Here is a 13,959-nt window from a genome sequence, read left to right as displayed (position 1 = left end):
AATAGAGCAAAATCGACTTAGATGTCATGGGTTCGATTTCTAAGAAATGTTTAATGCCAAAAACTGTCTGACGATATTTTCACTACCAACCGAGACATAGACCATTTTTCAATTTTTGGTCATTTTGAAAATTTCCCGTAATTTTTATTTCAATTCGGTAAAAACATTCTTAAGGCATTTTTTTAAGTGCCGTTCAGTGGCTTACTCAGATTTTTTCTATTGTTGACCATTTTATTAGAAACATAAATATTTTTTTAATGGAAATCATGATTATGAACTTAAAAAATGCCCCTGTTATGCCGCCTTTTCCAAAAATGGCGGAAATAGATACCCACAATTTTATATCATTTGAAGGGGCTAAACACAGGCAATTTTTAAAATTTATAACCAACTATAATTTCCACTTAAAAAATATATGTATTTCTGATAAAATGGACAACTGTAGAAAAGATCTGAGTAAATCACTGGATTGCACTTAAAAAAGTGCCTTAAGAATGTGTTTACCGAATTGAAATGTTCTTTGAAATAAAAAAGTTATAGGTAATTTTTAAAATGATTGAAAATTGAAAAACGCCCTATATCTCGGTTGACAATGAAAATATCGTCAGGCGTTTTTTGCCATTAAACATTTCTCAGAAATAGAACTCACGACATTTAAGTTGATTTTACTCTATCCAATCGGGAAATAGGTTTTTCTATTAGAACAAACCAATTCCGACAACACTGTACGTTTTTCAGCCAATGACAAACTGGATTCTGTTTGGTTTAAATTAATAAGTAGAAACTTTCGGGATCTGTCAAATACTAACTTTGACATACATCCTCTATAGCTCACTTTAATGGTACTTTAAAGGAATCTAACTTGTCGCAATATGTCAAAATTGATAAATTCATAAAGTAATGGTGAGGAGTGATTTTTTTACCAAACACCCCTCGTGCATGAATTAGTTTCAGAAAATTTCCTTTCGAACAAAAACTTTTTAAGAAAATTCATATTCTTAAAAAAAATCCGAAAATAATCCATGCATTGGGAATGTTATAAGTGAATACAAAACTGCTTGATATTTATAACAAAGGACTGTACGATTCTGGTTTGATGACCTTAAAGGATGCATACTATAATCTTTATAATAATAGACAGGTTATATAAAGTGAATTTAAATGTTTACATGAAATAGTGATGGAGTTCACTGCATTACTCGTTAGATAAGATAGATGCCTGAAGGTTATTTTTAATTATCTGAAGTTGTGCAACTTCAGCCGCTCTAGTTCCATCAAAATATTGTAGACAAGATAATGTGCATTGTTTCTATTTGTGGCTCTGTTTATGGGCAAATTCCGTGCATTTCTTTGGAATATTGACAAATGCAGTAGAGGAAAAACACAATTTAATCAATTGTGTTTCTCAACCTCCAAAGACAGCACAATGGAAATAGCTTCCATCAGTAGGTATTATCATGGAAATAGCACGTAATTTTTCGGCATAAATTTGCGTGCACTCATTAATACAAAACTTGGAGAAAATAGAATAGCAGCAATAAATTTCGAGGACAGAAGGACTTTGTTCAAATTTGGAAAATATTCTATTCTAATTTAAAACAAAAATATGAAGAGACGCGTTTGGTTAAAATTTGGGAATATTGAAAATTCGAAATTTTTGCAGAAATTTAAGAAAACGTGCACGAATTAACGAAAACTTTAAAATACACCAAAATTCTGAAAATTTTCGAGTTTAGTTAAAAAAGAAATTTGCTCAAATTTCGAAAATATAATAGAAGTATGAGGATACAGCACTTCGTTAATGGAAAATTTTAAATTCTTCTAGAAACTGTAAGTTCTTATAGCTAAAAAGGGCGCATTTCGGTAAAATTTGGAAATATTGAATTCTGATTCCTTGTAAAAATTTGAAGAAACATGCACTCACAAATTGATAAATTTTGAATAAAAAAGGTACTTCGAGATGTAACTATTTTAGGAGTACGAGTTTATCTACAACGGAAGAAATGATTCAGTCTAGATTGAAAATATGCAGAATTTTAAGAAAACGTGCTCTTATTTAACAAAAAATACGAGATACTTCAAGAAACTACATTTCTATATCTGAGATGGGAAAAAATTTACCTACATATTTAAAAAATATTTGCTTCTAAACATTGATAAAAGTTTATTAAAGAAAGGTGATGATAATTTTTTTCAAATAAACCATGACTTTTTGAACATCAGTGTGAACATCAGTTATTTAATATAACTAATGCATGTTAAAGATGAGTATACTGCGATGCAACCAAATAATAGAGCAAGAAATAATAAGTTACAATAAATCGCTGATAATTTCTTATCGATTATTCAGACCTCGTTCTTAACTTAATTTTCGATTATACAACCTAATGCCAGGAGCCGACAGGGTCTATAACGATGATAGACCAGTGTTGGGCAACGTGATTTCAAGCTGCTTCAATCATATGCTATTGTCAGTTCTGGATACGGGATTTATCTATATTTAATTACAGTTAAAATTGGAAAAATAATTACGAACGTGATGATATTCACGATTTTTCAAAATATCTGAATATGAGTGAAAATGGGGATCTTATCTTAAACTTTTACCAACACAAAATATGTGATCTTCACCTTCAAAATAAAAGTTTTAATCGCATATATGTATATATAGACATCTCTGTAAAGCTCAATCCTTATAATTTCTAAACTAATTATAACCTCAATGCTTCCATTGTACTCGTCTATAAACCCAATTTGAGAGTTTACAGATATACACGGATTTAGCAATATGTCCCTAGCGACCAACTCAAACATTGGAAAGGTTAGCAGGCCAGATTATGTACCATAAACACAGAGAGAATAGAAACTTTCAGAGACAATGGAAATGCTAATTTTACCAGTTCGGAGGTATTTTTAGCTTCGTAAAAAACTTGTTCAGTGAGAGTTTTAGGGTTTTGAATATTGAAAATATTATACTGAGATTTTGGCCAGTCAAAAAAATTCGAAAAATGCCTTTTATTAGTAGTATAATTTTTTCAACGTTTCTCTATGTGACATTATAGCCCCCGATTTCTGTTCCGAATTACCTCTTCAGGTGTTTATTTGAAAATTGAAATTAACTGAGTTATAGGGAGGTGTAAACTGAAACTCTCTTGTTAATTCTGAATGATAAGGCAACATCGTAGGGCACACCCTATCGAATTAGCTACCAGTACCGACCTTATTGGAGGCGAGGTTTTTTTTTGGGGGTAAAGGGGCGGTGATTAAAAATTTCGCCCAGGGTGCCAGACTTGCTAAGGTTGGCCCTGAGTATAATTAAGAAAATATTGTGAAAACGCATTCAGGTATATAAAATGTCAAAAATGTATGAGTATGTTAAAAAATATAAGAAAATGCAATATTATCAGAATCTGCTTATAAAAGAAAATGGTCTAATGAAGGTCACAAATATGAGAAAATAATATGTTTTCACTTTATTTGACCAATATTTCGGTACACAGGGTATTAATGTGGATACGATCCCAACTTTGAGGGTGAACTTGTTTCAATTTCTTTTTCATGCAATTCCAGAGGGAAACACTGGCTACTAAAAGTTGTTTAACGGCAGCAAAGCTGCGTGAAGAGAAATGCAAACCAAAACTAATAATTTTACCCCGGCGTGGTATTGTAAAAAGACGAGATCTTACGTTTATTTCTTTAGTAGGATTTCGATGCTACTACGAATAAAATAAAAATTCAGTTAAGATTTTTTTACATGAAAGGGGAAAGTTACACATTTGCTCCAAAACCATACGACTTACCCACTACGCCCTTCAACACAAAAATATTTGAATTTGCATTATTTAAAACTTTTTCGAAGCTTTCCCTTGCAGAACAATTTTTTTAATATCAGACACAAACGATTATCACTTACCTATATCTTCACCTGTTGAATCTTTAACCTTATTAGATCAATTATCATATTGCAGGAAACCGGTAAAGCACGAAACCGTTTACAAGCTCTTCACTACAACTCGCAGAATATCTTTTTACTACCGCTGTTCCTTCGTATTTTCATCTAGAAGGAAAAGCGATATTGAGTGCGCAGTAGGGAAAAGCGAGACGGAAAAGTTCTGGAGTCTGGATTCACGCTTAGGACAACGTGACTTTTGTCTCTCCTCCCACGATAATAGAGGACAAGTTGACGGTTTTATTTTAAGAATTGCATTTATAGGGTGACACTGATGATGGGAAAATTTTTTGAGGAGGATGATAGGATTTTTATGGATATCTAATCCAGATATACCTATATGAGTATGAAGAAAGTTCAATTTAGATGTCTACAATAAATCTAAAGTCGTTACCGTGAAGTAAACATCTACAAATTGATTTACTTTAGTGTTGAAATGTGGAGAAAGTACATACTTCATGGGGAAAAATATCACATATACATATATGAAAAATAGATCTTCAAATTCTTTAACCAGCAAATGCTTGAAAATACCAAAAATGCGTTCAATTAAAGAAAAATTTCTCTGGTGATTTCTTTCTTTCATGAGATATTTTCAAATGAAATGACAGTATTAGTCTGTTCATTTCCTTTTTCTATAGCCAAATTTTCTAACAATCCTTCAAAATCATCACTTTTATATGAATTCTTATTTTTCGAGGTTGAATTTGAACAATATTTCTAATTATTTTCAAAATCTGAATACGTCTTTATCACTACTTGGCTTACTTTTATTTACACTTTTGCGCTGTGTAACAGACATTTTGGGGATCAAAAAATAAAGATATTAACGGAAAAAACTGCTCGACTGAATGGCGATTCTGGTATAAATGTAGTGATATCTCTGATAGTGATCGTTATTTTTTGACATTCTTTCCCCACCTTATAGTCAACTCTGACCACGATTCCACATGTAAACGACACATCGCATCGTACCGCTCTACTAGTTAGTCCCGCTTTTTATCCCCGAGTCTCAGATTTAGATTCCGGGAGAAACTACACCGATTCACGCTGGACATTTAACGTGTTATTAAACGTTCTTCTTCGAGACTTAAACTCTATTTAGGGACGCGATGAATTAATTAAACACCTGCTAAAGGAATTATAAATGAAATAACTTAGTGAATTTAAAAAAATATTTAAAAAAATTATTTAACAAGTTCTAATACATTTTTCATGTCACTGCACGTTTTTTCTTCTAAAAAATAACAACTTTCTCCCCCACTCTGTCCTATAGCTCTCTTCTGTTTTATCAAAGTCACATTCCTCCATAATAAATTTCTCTATCTCCTCCTCAACTTTCTGCCTAATTTTCAATTCCTGGAATTTGGGAAATTCGGATTTTCCTAGCTTAAACCTCTTTACCGCTGTCTTGTAGCATTTCCATGGCTGCGGCTCGATGATGAGGAAATTGGAAATATCAGTTATCTTTTTTAAAAACTGCCTTAACCCCTCGTCTCCATGGTTCAAATGTATCCACATAGTAATTGAAAAGCAGAATACTATGTTAAATTGAGTTTTCTGGTTAGGCTTTAGATATTCCTTTATTATATCATCTGGAGCTTGATCAGCCATTATGTCTATGCACTTAAAAACTATGCTATCAGAATGATTTTTTTCATTTGCTCTTTGGATTAACATTGGATCAATGTCAATACCCAAGATATTGCACTTTTTTGAACTTTCTTTTTGATTAAGGAAATCATACAATGCTATAGTTAAATCCTGAAATCATAAATATGGCTGATACCCAAATATAAGCATGATAGAGAAACCTAAGTATGAAACTTTTAATAACTAAAACTAAGGATTCTTACTCCAGCATTGCAACCTACATCCAAGGCCCAATATTTGGTTCCTTGGCCCACCATATCCCAGATATCTTTGGGCAACATTGTAATTCTCTTGTCAGGTGGATGAAATTGATAGTAATTTATAAAATTTCCAAACTGTACAGCTCCAGGATTTCCACATTTAAAATTTAATTCCGTCATGAGATCTGCAAGAAGGGAGAGGAACTGTAGAGACATATAATAAATGTTGTTTAAAAAAAAACAGAGATTAACTGTGGCAAATTGAAAGACTTAGTCAAAGACTTCATCCAAAAAATGGTCATTTCTAATTTGCATCAAATAAGAAAACATTTAAAATGGAAAAAATTATTTGCTTGGTTGTTTTCATCCTGAATAATAACATACTGTTATGAAACAAAATATGAAATACATTATATAATCAAAAGTTTGTGAGCCAGATGGCTAAGGAACTTTTTGTCTATGGTTGAGGTATTTTAAGGTATTTTAAGGTACACAAAGTCTTTATTGACATAACCCTCATATAAGACCTGTCTATTTGCCATATATAGCAAACATCAGTAAGAACAACAATATGGTCATACCTACAAGTTCTGTATTTCCATGGGTTTGTTCAGGTTCATTCAACTGCTCACCCTGTCTCAGTGCCCCAGTCAAAAAACCCAAAAGGTAAACAACGTTTTGATCTTCTAGGTTATGTTGAACTTTAACTCATTTGTTTCCTCTCGTTTGTTTTGTCGCCTTGGCAACGTTTGTAGATACCTACATATAGGTACCTATATGTATAGCCAGCATTAAGACTAATCCAACCTGGGCCGTGTGTGTGTCCGTCTTTGAGATCTTTTTCTTTTTTTTCGAGAATTTGGAAATCTGTTGGAAATAACTTCAAAGGGTTTTGGACACACTGGTAAACATGTTGGAAAGATCCTTCACAGGCTAGATATAATTAGTTGCTGTCAAACCCCCGACACAGTCTGTGAAAGTTTGTACCCTACAACGAACCTCCATGGTGAAGACAGCCTCAACGATGTTTACCAAACTATTCTCAGTTGCTGGACATTTCCAGCCCAGGTGTATTCGAATACTGATCGTTCGACGATTGCAAAAGAAGTTTTTTGAAATATAAAGCGTCACGTCACGCCAAAAATCAAAAACGATAGTCCATAGTCGGCCATTTTGTTCAACAATGTTGCCCTGCTTCTCACTTCAGAGATTGCGTAGGCATGCCATGGCCGTACAGTACTTTCCACAGATCCCACAGACAGAACGAAGAATAAGAATATGAACTCCGACAATAATTCTTGTGTAATCGAAAAAGAAGAGGATGAAGAACTGGCGGCAGATGTTGATTTTATAAATTCTGAAAATGGAGAGGAATCCGAAGGGAATTTCGTTGAGACGTTTACATGTAAATATTGCGAATTTGAAACTGAGAATCTTGATGATCTAGATGAGCACATGGTCACTCATGATGAAGCTTTTTTGGATGACTATGATGAAGAAATTGAGGAGGAAGAATTGAGTAAACATGATAAAGATGAGGAAAGAGGAAGCAGCAATGGGGATGATAGTTTTATGGTTTCTGAAGACGTTATAGGAAATGGTGGTACTGCAAGTAAAAACAATAAAATCAATAATTGGGAAGTGAAGAATTGGATACTGGAGGTGAGCATCTACTAATGGAATACCTATTTTACAATGTCTTCTGAGTTTAGCATTTGGTGAGACAAGAAACTGAGTGAGATTTTTAATTTTAGGATATGTTGGCAGGTAACTCTCCTAAACAAACACGTCCAGCATATTATGAACAATTTGCAGACAAAAAAGACAAAATAGTATATGTGTGTCCTTTTTGTGGTTACCAAACCATGAAGAAATTAGATTCACTGAAGCATTTGAAGCTGCATAAAGAAACAGCAGAACCTCCAATTTTTGCATGTTCTGAATGCCCATATACCACTCGAAGAAGACAGGATATGCCCAAACATTTGTTGGTTCATTGTGACAATGGAACTGGTAAGAATATCATTGTTGTCTACTGATTGCTTGCTCAGCTGCAGCTCAGAAGGAATTAATTAATTTATTAATTTTGCTGCAGTTCCAATGTATAGTTGTCCAGAATGTCCATACACCACAAAAAGAAAAAGTAGTCTACCAAAACATATGCTGTGCCATAAACCTGCTAGAATGTATGAATGTCCTGAGTGTGATTATGCCTCTAAAAGGATTTCAGATTTGAAGAAGCATACTTTAAGACATGGTATTGCTCCTCGAAAGTTATTATTGGATTATAAATGTACTGCTGATTGTGGATTTTCCTGCAAGAGGTAATACATAATTCATTTCCCTAGAATATGATTTAACTGCAGAAATTCTGCATAAATTAAAATTGTGAAAATGTTAAAATTGTGTTTTGTGTGTGTTCATTTCTTCTTTTAAAGTAAGTATATTTAGAATTTACATTTGTATCAATATTAAATTTAGTAAGAAAATTTTCTTATTTAATCGCATACATATCAGATTTTTCTACTGATGTATTAATTTTTTTTAGGGCAAATCTTCTTCATACACATGTTATACAACATCGTGATAAAAACTATGAGGGTATTTTCAAATGTGTGAAATGCAGCTACATGTGTAAAGAGGATAGACATTTTGTGCAACATGTAATTAATAACTGTCAAATTCAAGAAATGGAAATTAAGCATCAAAATGACCATATTCATATTAAATTGGAGGATATTTGTGAAATTAATACTGAGGAACTAGAAAAAGATAAAATGAGTGAAAATAGTAAAAAAAAAATCTCTGATTTTAATGACAGGGAAATTGGAAATAGTACAAGTAAAGTAGTTGTACTGGAGCAGTATAAAGAAGTTAGTTATAATTGAATGTTTTACACTGAGCAAAGTGCAGAAACTAACCACGATAGGTATATCAATGGTAATATTGACTATTGCCACTAGAGAACTTAGCAGCAGATGCCTTTTGATTAAATCAAATTGTTAACCAAACATTTCTATATTTTATTCAATCTCCTTTAATTGGGTTAACCCTTCAACATCTTATTCTTCAATGTGCTATTAAAATTGTGTGTGAAGTAACTTATACTCAAGGGCAACCATCGAATTTGTCTACTTGACCGATTTTGTACATTGAGTAGTTGCCTTTTTAGCAAGAAAATCAGTTACTTCATTGCCTTCAAGCCTCCATGCGGAAGAATGGATATCAGTTTATATAAGGTAATAAAATAAGTGAAACAATAGAAATAATAAAGTGTCATATAATGAGAAAATTTGACAATTTAAAATGAGTTGATTAGAATATTTATTTTCTGTGAGAAATATTATAAGTTTGGAATTTTTACATGTATAGCCACAAATGATATAAAGATGCAATTTGTGTAGTTGTTCTTCAGCCAGGACTGTTTCACCTATTAATTCTGTGTACAATTCCAAACTTAAATGATGAAATGATATATTTACAATATTTAATAACTCTAAATAAAGAATCAGTAATATAGTAACTTCCAAATTTAGGCAAAAATATTAGGACCTTGGCCTAAGCTTAAGCTGATTACTGCAATATAATACTTTCAAACTTAATAATAAAGCTCCGTTCATATCTTATCAGTCTCAGTAACTGATAATTATTACATGATATTGCGAACACTTAAAAAGGCACAAAAACGATGAAATTTATAACAATAATACTTTTTAAAAACCATAATAATGGATAATAAATAGATGTAAAATGATGTAGATTTTTCATAGACTTATCCCTGTTTAGTGCCTTTGTAAATCTGCCAATGTTTCAAAACATTTTGGCAATGACAGGGAATAAGGCAGCTCCAGACTTAGAAATATGGCAGGTATTTATAGTGTTAAAAAAAAAAAGCACAAATTATGCTTCTTCAGACTTTTCAGTTTCTTCAGGAGCTTCAGGTTCAGTCTGGTTGGCTTCATTGTCCTTATTTTCAGGTTCATCTTCCTCAGTTCCTTGTTCTTCAGTTGTTTCTTTAATACCTTCTTGACCAATAAAAGGAAAAAATTACCATAATAAGTTGCATGCAATTAAATTATTGAACAAATTTAAAAAGTAACTTAACCTTTACCTGCTTCATTCTCCTTAGCTGGAGTAGGAGATTTATCTTTAGTTTTCTGTTCGGGTGCTTCACTCTCTATTACATTCTCTTCCTCTCCCTTCTCCTGAGGCTCATACTCCTCCATCTTGGACTCTTCCTTCTGAGGTGAAGCTTCCTTTGATTTTCCTTCAGTCGTTGGAACATCCCCATTACTTAATTTTATTTCTGCATTTGAAGTAGCTACTTCATCTGGACTAAGTTTCAGAAATTTCTCCATTTCATCCATTTCATTGGCCATATCAAAGGCGTCATAATCCTTTATTATTAATAAGTTCCATAACGAAATTTAAAAGAGAAATTTTGTTTTAACTTACCCCACAATATTCATCATCATTAAACAGTTGTGGAGGTAGGGGGTGTCTAGGAGTGGGGTCTCCTATGGTGCACCCCATAAGCTTAGAATTGGTTTGCATATACTCTTTTGCTTCTTCCATGTTGGGTTCAGCAATGTCCAGCAGTTCATATTGGACATTTTTTGAGTCCAGAATAAGGGTGACCCTTTGCTGCCTTTTCTTGACCTAATAAATATTGGTAAATTCTTGATAAGGAGTTAAGAAATAATACTCAAAATTCCCCTCATATCAGTGAGGATTAGAGATATTGTTATGCTAATAAGCAATTTCTGTTTTGGAGAAAAATTCTATTCTTGGAAGTAATGAGTCAACGTGTGCTTTCCTGTTAAATTACACACTTAAAGAAGTAAAAAAACTGGTTATTACTAACAGTATACGAATGAAGACTTCGATTGTACATAACTACTATCTATTTAGAAAGTTACTTCCACAGAAACTATGAGTCTAACTAATGTCTTAAAGGCATATTTACCTCCTTATTCCCCGAAATACCGCTTACGTACACTTTAACTACCATTTTAATTTATTTTTGTAAATTGTAATTATTCTTGTAAAAGTTAAAAAATAAACTAAATTTGGATTTTTTATTTGGTTGTAATCCAAAAAAAATCACTAATATGAATTGATAATGACACTCAACCCAAAGTGACATAAGTGACTGTTAGCCATATGATTAAGGCCTGACATTGACATTGGCAATGCAAGGCAACTTCCGAGTTCAGTATTAAACACCGAGAGCTCGGAGTAAACTTTTGTCTGCCTCTTGAGTTGAGGTTATGTTATTGTAGTTGTTTTTGTTATGGGTTATTTGAGTTTTAAATTAATGTTTTTTTTAGTTAATTACTACATTGTTTATAATAATTACATGTCAATACCGTAATAATCATCGTAAAAGCATTTTGTAAAATATTCAATGATATATTGCATTACTTCAACATTGCAGCTAAATCAATGGGCCTTATGGAGGGACCAATAATTAAGAAATCAGATATAGAATTAGATAGCTTTGAACATATCTGTAGATTCTGCTTAAAAGATTCTGAGAAGATGCAGAATATTTTTAGTTATGTTTTGCAACCTGGTGAAGTTTCTCTTATGAATTTCATCCATAAGTTGACAGATATAAAGGTAAATAAAGACACCCTGGAGCAATTTATAAATGAGTTTTCAATTCAGTTAGCACTTTTGTCTCAATTTTATATTTTATGGATGCCAACTGGATGTGTTCTCCCAAGAAAATTTTATTTTGGAAAGAGTCACGGTTTATATAGTCTGTTGTCGTTACATTTTAGATCCTACAAGGCAAATTTCAGCCCAATAATACATGCTTGGATTGCTTGGATTCCATAAATATATCATTTAATTTTCGTCAAATGTGCATAGCCTCGGATGAGGTTCTAAAAAAGGAGGAAACTAGGAGAGAATTTCGAAAAATTGAACAAGAAGCTTTGCTAGGAGAGGCAGATTTAAACAATGAGACCATAGTAAATATAGAACAATTTTCAGAATCAAACCAAGACTTAGGCTCTGTCAAGTACGAAGGCATGTTTATATTCTATTTGTGGAAAATAATTATTCAATACCTACCTTACTTGCAGATGATGTTCTACAGAAAGACCTGGATATTCTCTCTGAGGTTTCTGAGGCAGATTCTGAATCACGCGACATAGGCAAAGAGGATTTTTCCCAAGAATCGGAGTGTGACAAGGGTCTAGTTAGTACATGTCAAGAAAAGTACAATTGTTTCTATTGTGAAATGAAGTTTAGTAACAAAACGAAATTTTTTATTCATCAAAACATGCATGATGAATCTAAGCCGTTTAAATGCTCAGAGTGTTTTCAAAGTTTTATTAAAGGGGTATTAGTAAATTCATTCATTAATATTTAAACTGAAATGCGTAAATTTTAGGCGCATTTGAAGGTACATCTTCGATCACATGCCAAAACGGAAGATAAAAAATTTTCGTGCAACACCTGCGGAAAGCAATTTATTTATGAGTATTTATTAAAAATTCACGCTTATAAGCACTCGGACGTAAAACCTTTTCCGTGTACCAAGTGCGACAAAGGTTAGATCAAGTTCAACTTTTTTTACAGTTGTTTGTTCTTATCGGAATTTTGAAGTAAATTTCATACATTTTAAGGCTGTCTAACTGCGGATAATCTCAAACGACACATGAAAACCCATGAGGACAATTACGTGAGGAAAGTTTATAATTGCCAAATTTGCGGGAAAAAGTTCTCTTATCCCAGCTCACTTGCTGAGCATATGCGATTTCATACCGGTGAAAAACCACATCTGTGTTCCATTTGTGGGAAAGGTTTTCGACAAAGTGGTTCATTGCATTTTCATCAAAAAATCCATACTGGATTTAAACCGTTCAAATGTGGTGACTGCTCGGAGTGTTTTAAATCGAGAAGTAAGTATTGTTAAAAAAATTAGAATTAAAAGCCTGGTTTTTGTTGTTTTTATTGTATTTTTCTATAAAATTAATGCATTAAGTTAGAAACAAATTTATGTAATTATGTGAGACTCCGAAGTTGTTTATAGTGTTAATAATTCATCGATAATTAGCGAGATTTATACATTTTCCGATTGAAATTTAGGTTTGCTAAAAGTTCATATGCGAAAACACACAAATGAAAGACCATTTGTTTGCGAAACTTGTGGTATGGCATTCCGTCAATCTAGCGATTTAAAAAGCCACACCCGCACCCATACGGGCGAAAAACCGATTTTGTGTACTGTATGTGGAAAGTGGATGAGCACCACAGGTTAGTTCAGGTTATATGATTTCACAATTTTCTTATTGTATCTAACACTTTTGGATATGGTTCCAGGCCAACTTACAGTTCATTTAAGAACCCATACCGGAGAAAAACCCTTCAAATGCGATTTTTGCCAGAAAGCGTTCGCGACGAAATCAGTATTAAAGAGACACAGGAGAATTCACACTGGGGAGAGACCATATGTTTGTATCATTTGTAACAAAACATTCAACCAAAGTTCCACATTGAAGTCGCATTCAAACGTGCATAAGTGAGCTATGAGGTTTGATTTTGCAGAATTTCAAAATATATTGAAACGTTTTAGAACCAAGACAGATAAGGTCATTAATGCACCAGCAATGAAACGCGATTCCAAGAAAACTCGTAGAATTGCTCCCAATGAAGTTAAGATAGAAGTTAGTGAACATGAAGAAGTTAAGTCTAATGTTCCAACTGAGTTTACTGTAATTTTGCCCGCACCAATTCCTTCGTTAACGGTAACGGATTGAGTCTAAATAATAATATTTAACTTGAAAATGGTTTATAGTGTATCCAAGGGAAAGTTGTCGGGCATGAGGATCTCTTATAGGATATTAGGTACAGGCTTTATTAAATAATTAAAAAGTCGTCCATTGAAAGGAGTAGTTTCATGATGAAGACACATTTATAACATTTTTGTTTTGTTTATTTTTTAATTATTTCGAAAAACATGATATATTTGAAAACCTCGTTGTTTTCAACATAAATTTGATTACAATAAATTTTGCAGATCTGTTTCTACCATGGAAATAACTAGGTACTCATTAGAATGTAGAAATTACGGAAATTCTTATCTTATATGCACTGTATACACTAACTTAAGTAATGTAAATTATTTGAATTAATTAAAATTAG

General features: G+C 32.7%; 4 protein-coding genes across 5 annotated transcripts; 2 read left to right on the top strand and 2 right to left on the bottom strand.

The window, feature by feature from the left end:
* Window positions 1–5,153: 5,153 nt before the first annotated feature.
* On the bottom strand, window positions 5,154–6,399 carry LOC136412038 (probable RNA methyltransferase CG11342). Its single transcript, XM_066394898.1, has 3 exons — window positions 6,384–6,399; window positions 5,806–5,987; window positions 5,154–5,713 (listed from the first exon to the last, which is right to left on the bottom strand). The coding sequence occupies exons 2-3, from the start codon at window positions 5,980–5,982 to the stop codon at window positions 5,168–5,170; spliced, it is 723 nt and encodes a 240-aa protein (XP_066250995.1). The 5' UTR covers window positions 5,983–5,987; window positions 6,384–6,399; the 3' UTR covers window positions 5,154–5,167.
* Window positions 6,400–6,985: 586 nt separating this feature from the next.
* Window positions 6,986–8,789, top strand: LOC136412056 (zinc finger protein piragua-like). Its single transcript, XM_066394931.1, has 4 exons — window positions 6,986–7,464; window positions 7,557–7,815; window positions 7,898–8,126; window positions 8,351–8,789. Exons 1-4 carry the CDS (start codon window positions 7,081–7,083, stop codon window positions 8,688–8,690), a joined length of 1,212 nt encoding a protein of 403 aa, XP_066251028.1. The 5' UTR covers window positions 6,986–7,080; the 3' UTR covers window positions 8,691–8,789.
* Window positions 8,790–9,102: 313 nt separating this feature from the next.
* Window positions 9,103–10,936, bottom strand: Sh3beta (SH3 domain binding glutamate rich protein Sh3beta). 2 transcript variants are annotated; one of them, XM_066394933.1, is made up of 4 exons: window positions 10,769–10,936; window positions 10,258–10,461; window positions 9,914–10,199; window positions 9,103–9,827 (listed from the first exon to the last, which is right to left on the bottom strand). In XM_066394933.1, the coding sequence occupies exons 1-4, from the start codon at window positions 10,811–10,813 to the stop codon at window positions 9,703–9,705; spliced, it is 660 nt and encodes a 219-aa protein (XP_066251030.1). In that variant the 5' UTR covers window positions 10,814–10,936; the 3' UTR covers window positions 9,103–9,702. The 2 variants fall into 2 exon arrangements, with proteins under 2 accessions (XP_066251030.1, XP_066251031.1); XM_066394934.1 differs by having other exon boundaries at window positions 9,103–9,824.
* Window positions 10,937–11,130: 194 nt separating this feature from the next.
* Window positions 11,131–13,915, top strand: LOC136412230 (zinc finger protein ZFP2-like). Its single transcript, XM_066395238.1, has 9 exons — window positions 11,131–11,424; window positions 11,589–11,838; window positions 11,895–12,154; window positions 12,206–12,365; window positions 12,441–12,716; window positions 12,904–13,071; window positions 13,138–13,336; window positions 13,391–13,562; window positions 13,613–13,915. Exons 1-9 carry the CDS (start codon window positions 11,248–11,250, stop codon window positions 13,652–13,654), a joined length of 1,704 nt encoding a protein of 567 aa, XP_066251335.1. The 5' UTR covers window positions 11,131–11,247; the 3' UTR covers window positions 13,655–13,915.
* The last annotated feature ends 44 nt before the right edge of the window (window positions 13,916–13,959 follow it).

Source organism: Euwallacea similis, chromosome 11 (genome assembly GCF_039881205.1).
Source record: "Euwallacea similis isolate ESF13 chromosome 11, ESF131.1, whole genome shotgun sequence".
NCBI classification, from domain to species: Eukaryota; Metazoa; Arthropoda; class Insecta; order Coleoptera; family Curculionidae; genus Euwallacea; species Euwallacea similis.
The sequence above is the reverse complement of the archived record's forward strand: the minus strand, read 5'-3'. Positions and strand labels throughout refer to the sequence as shown.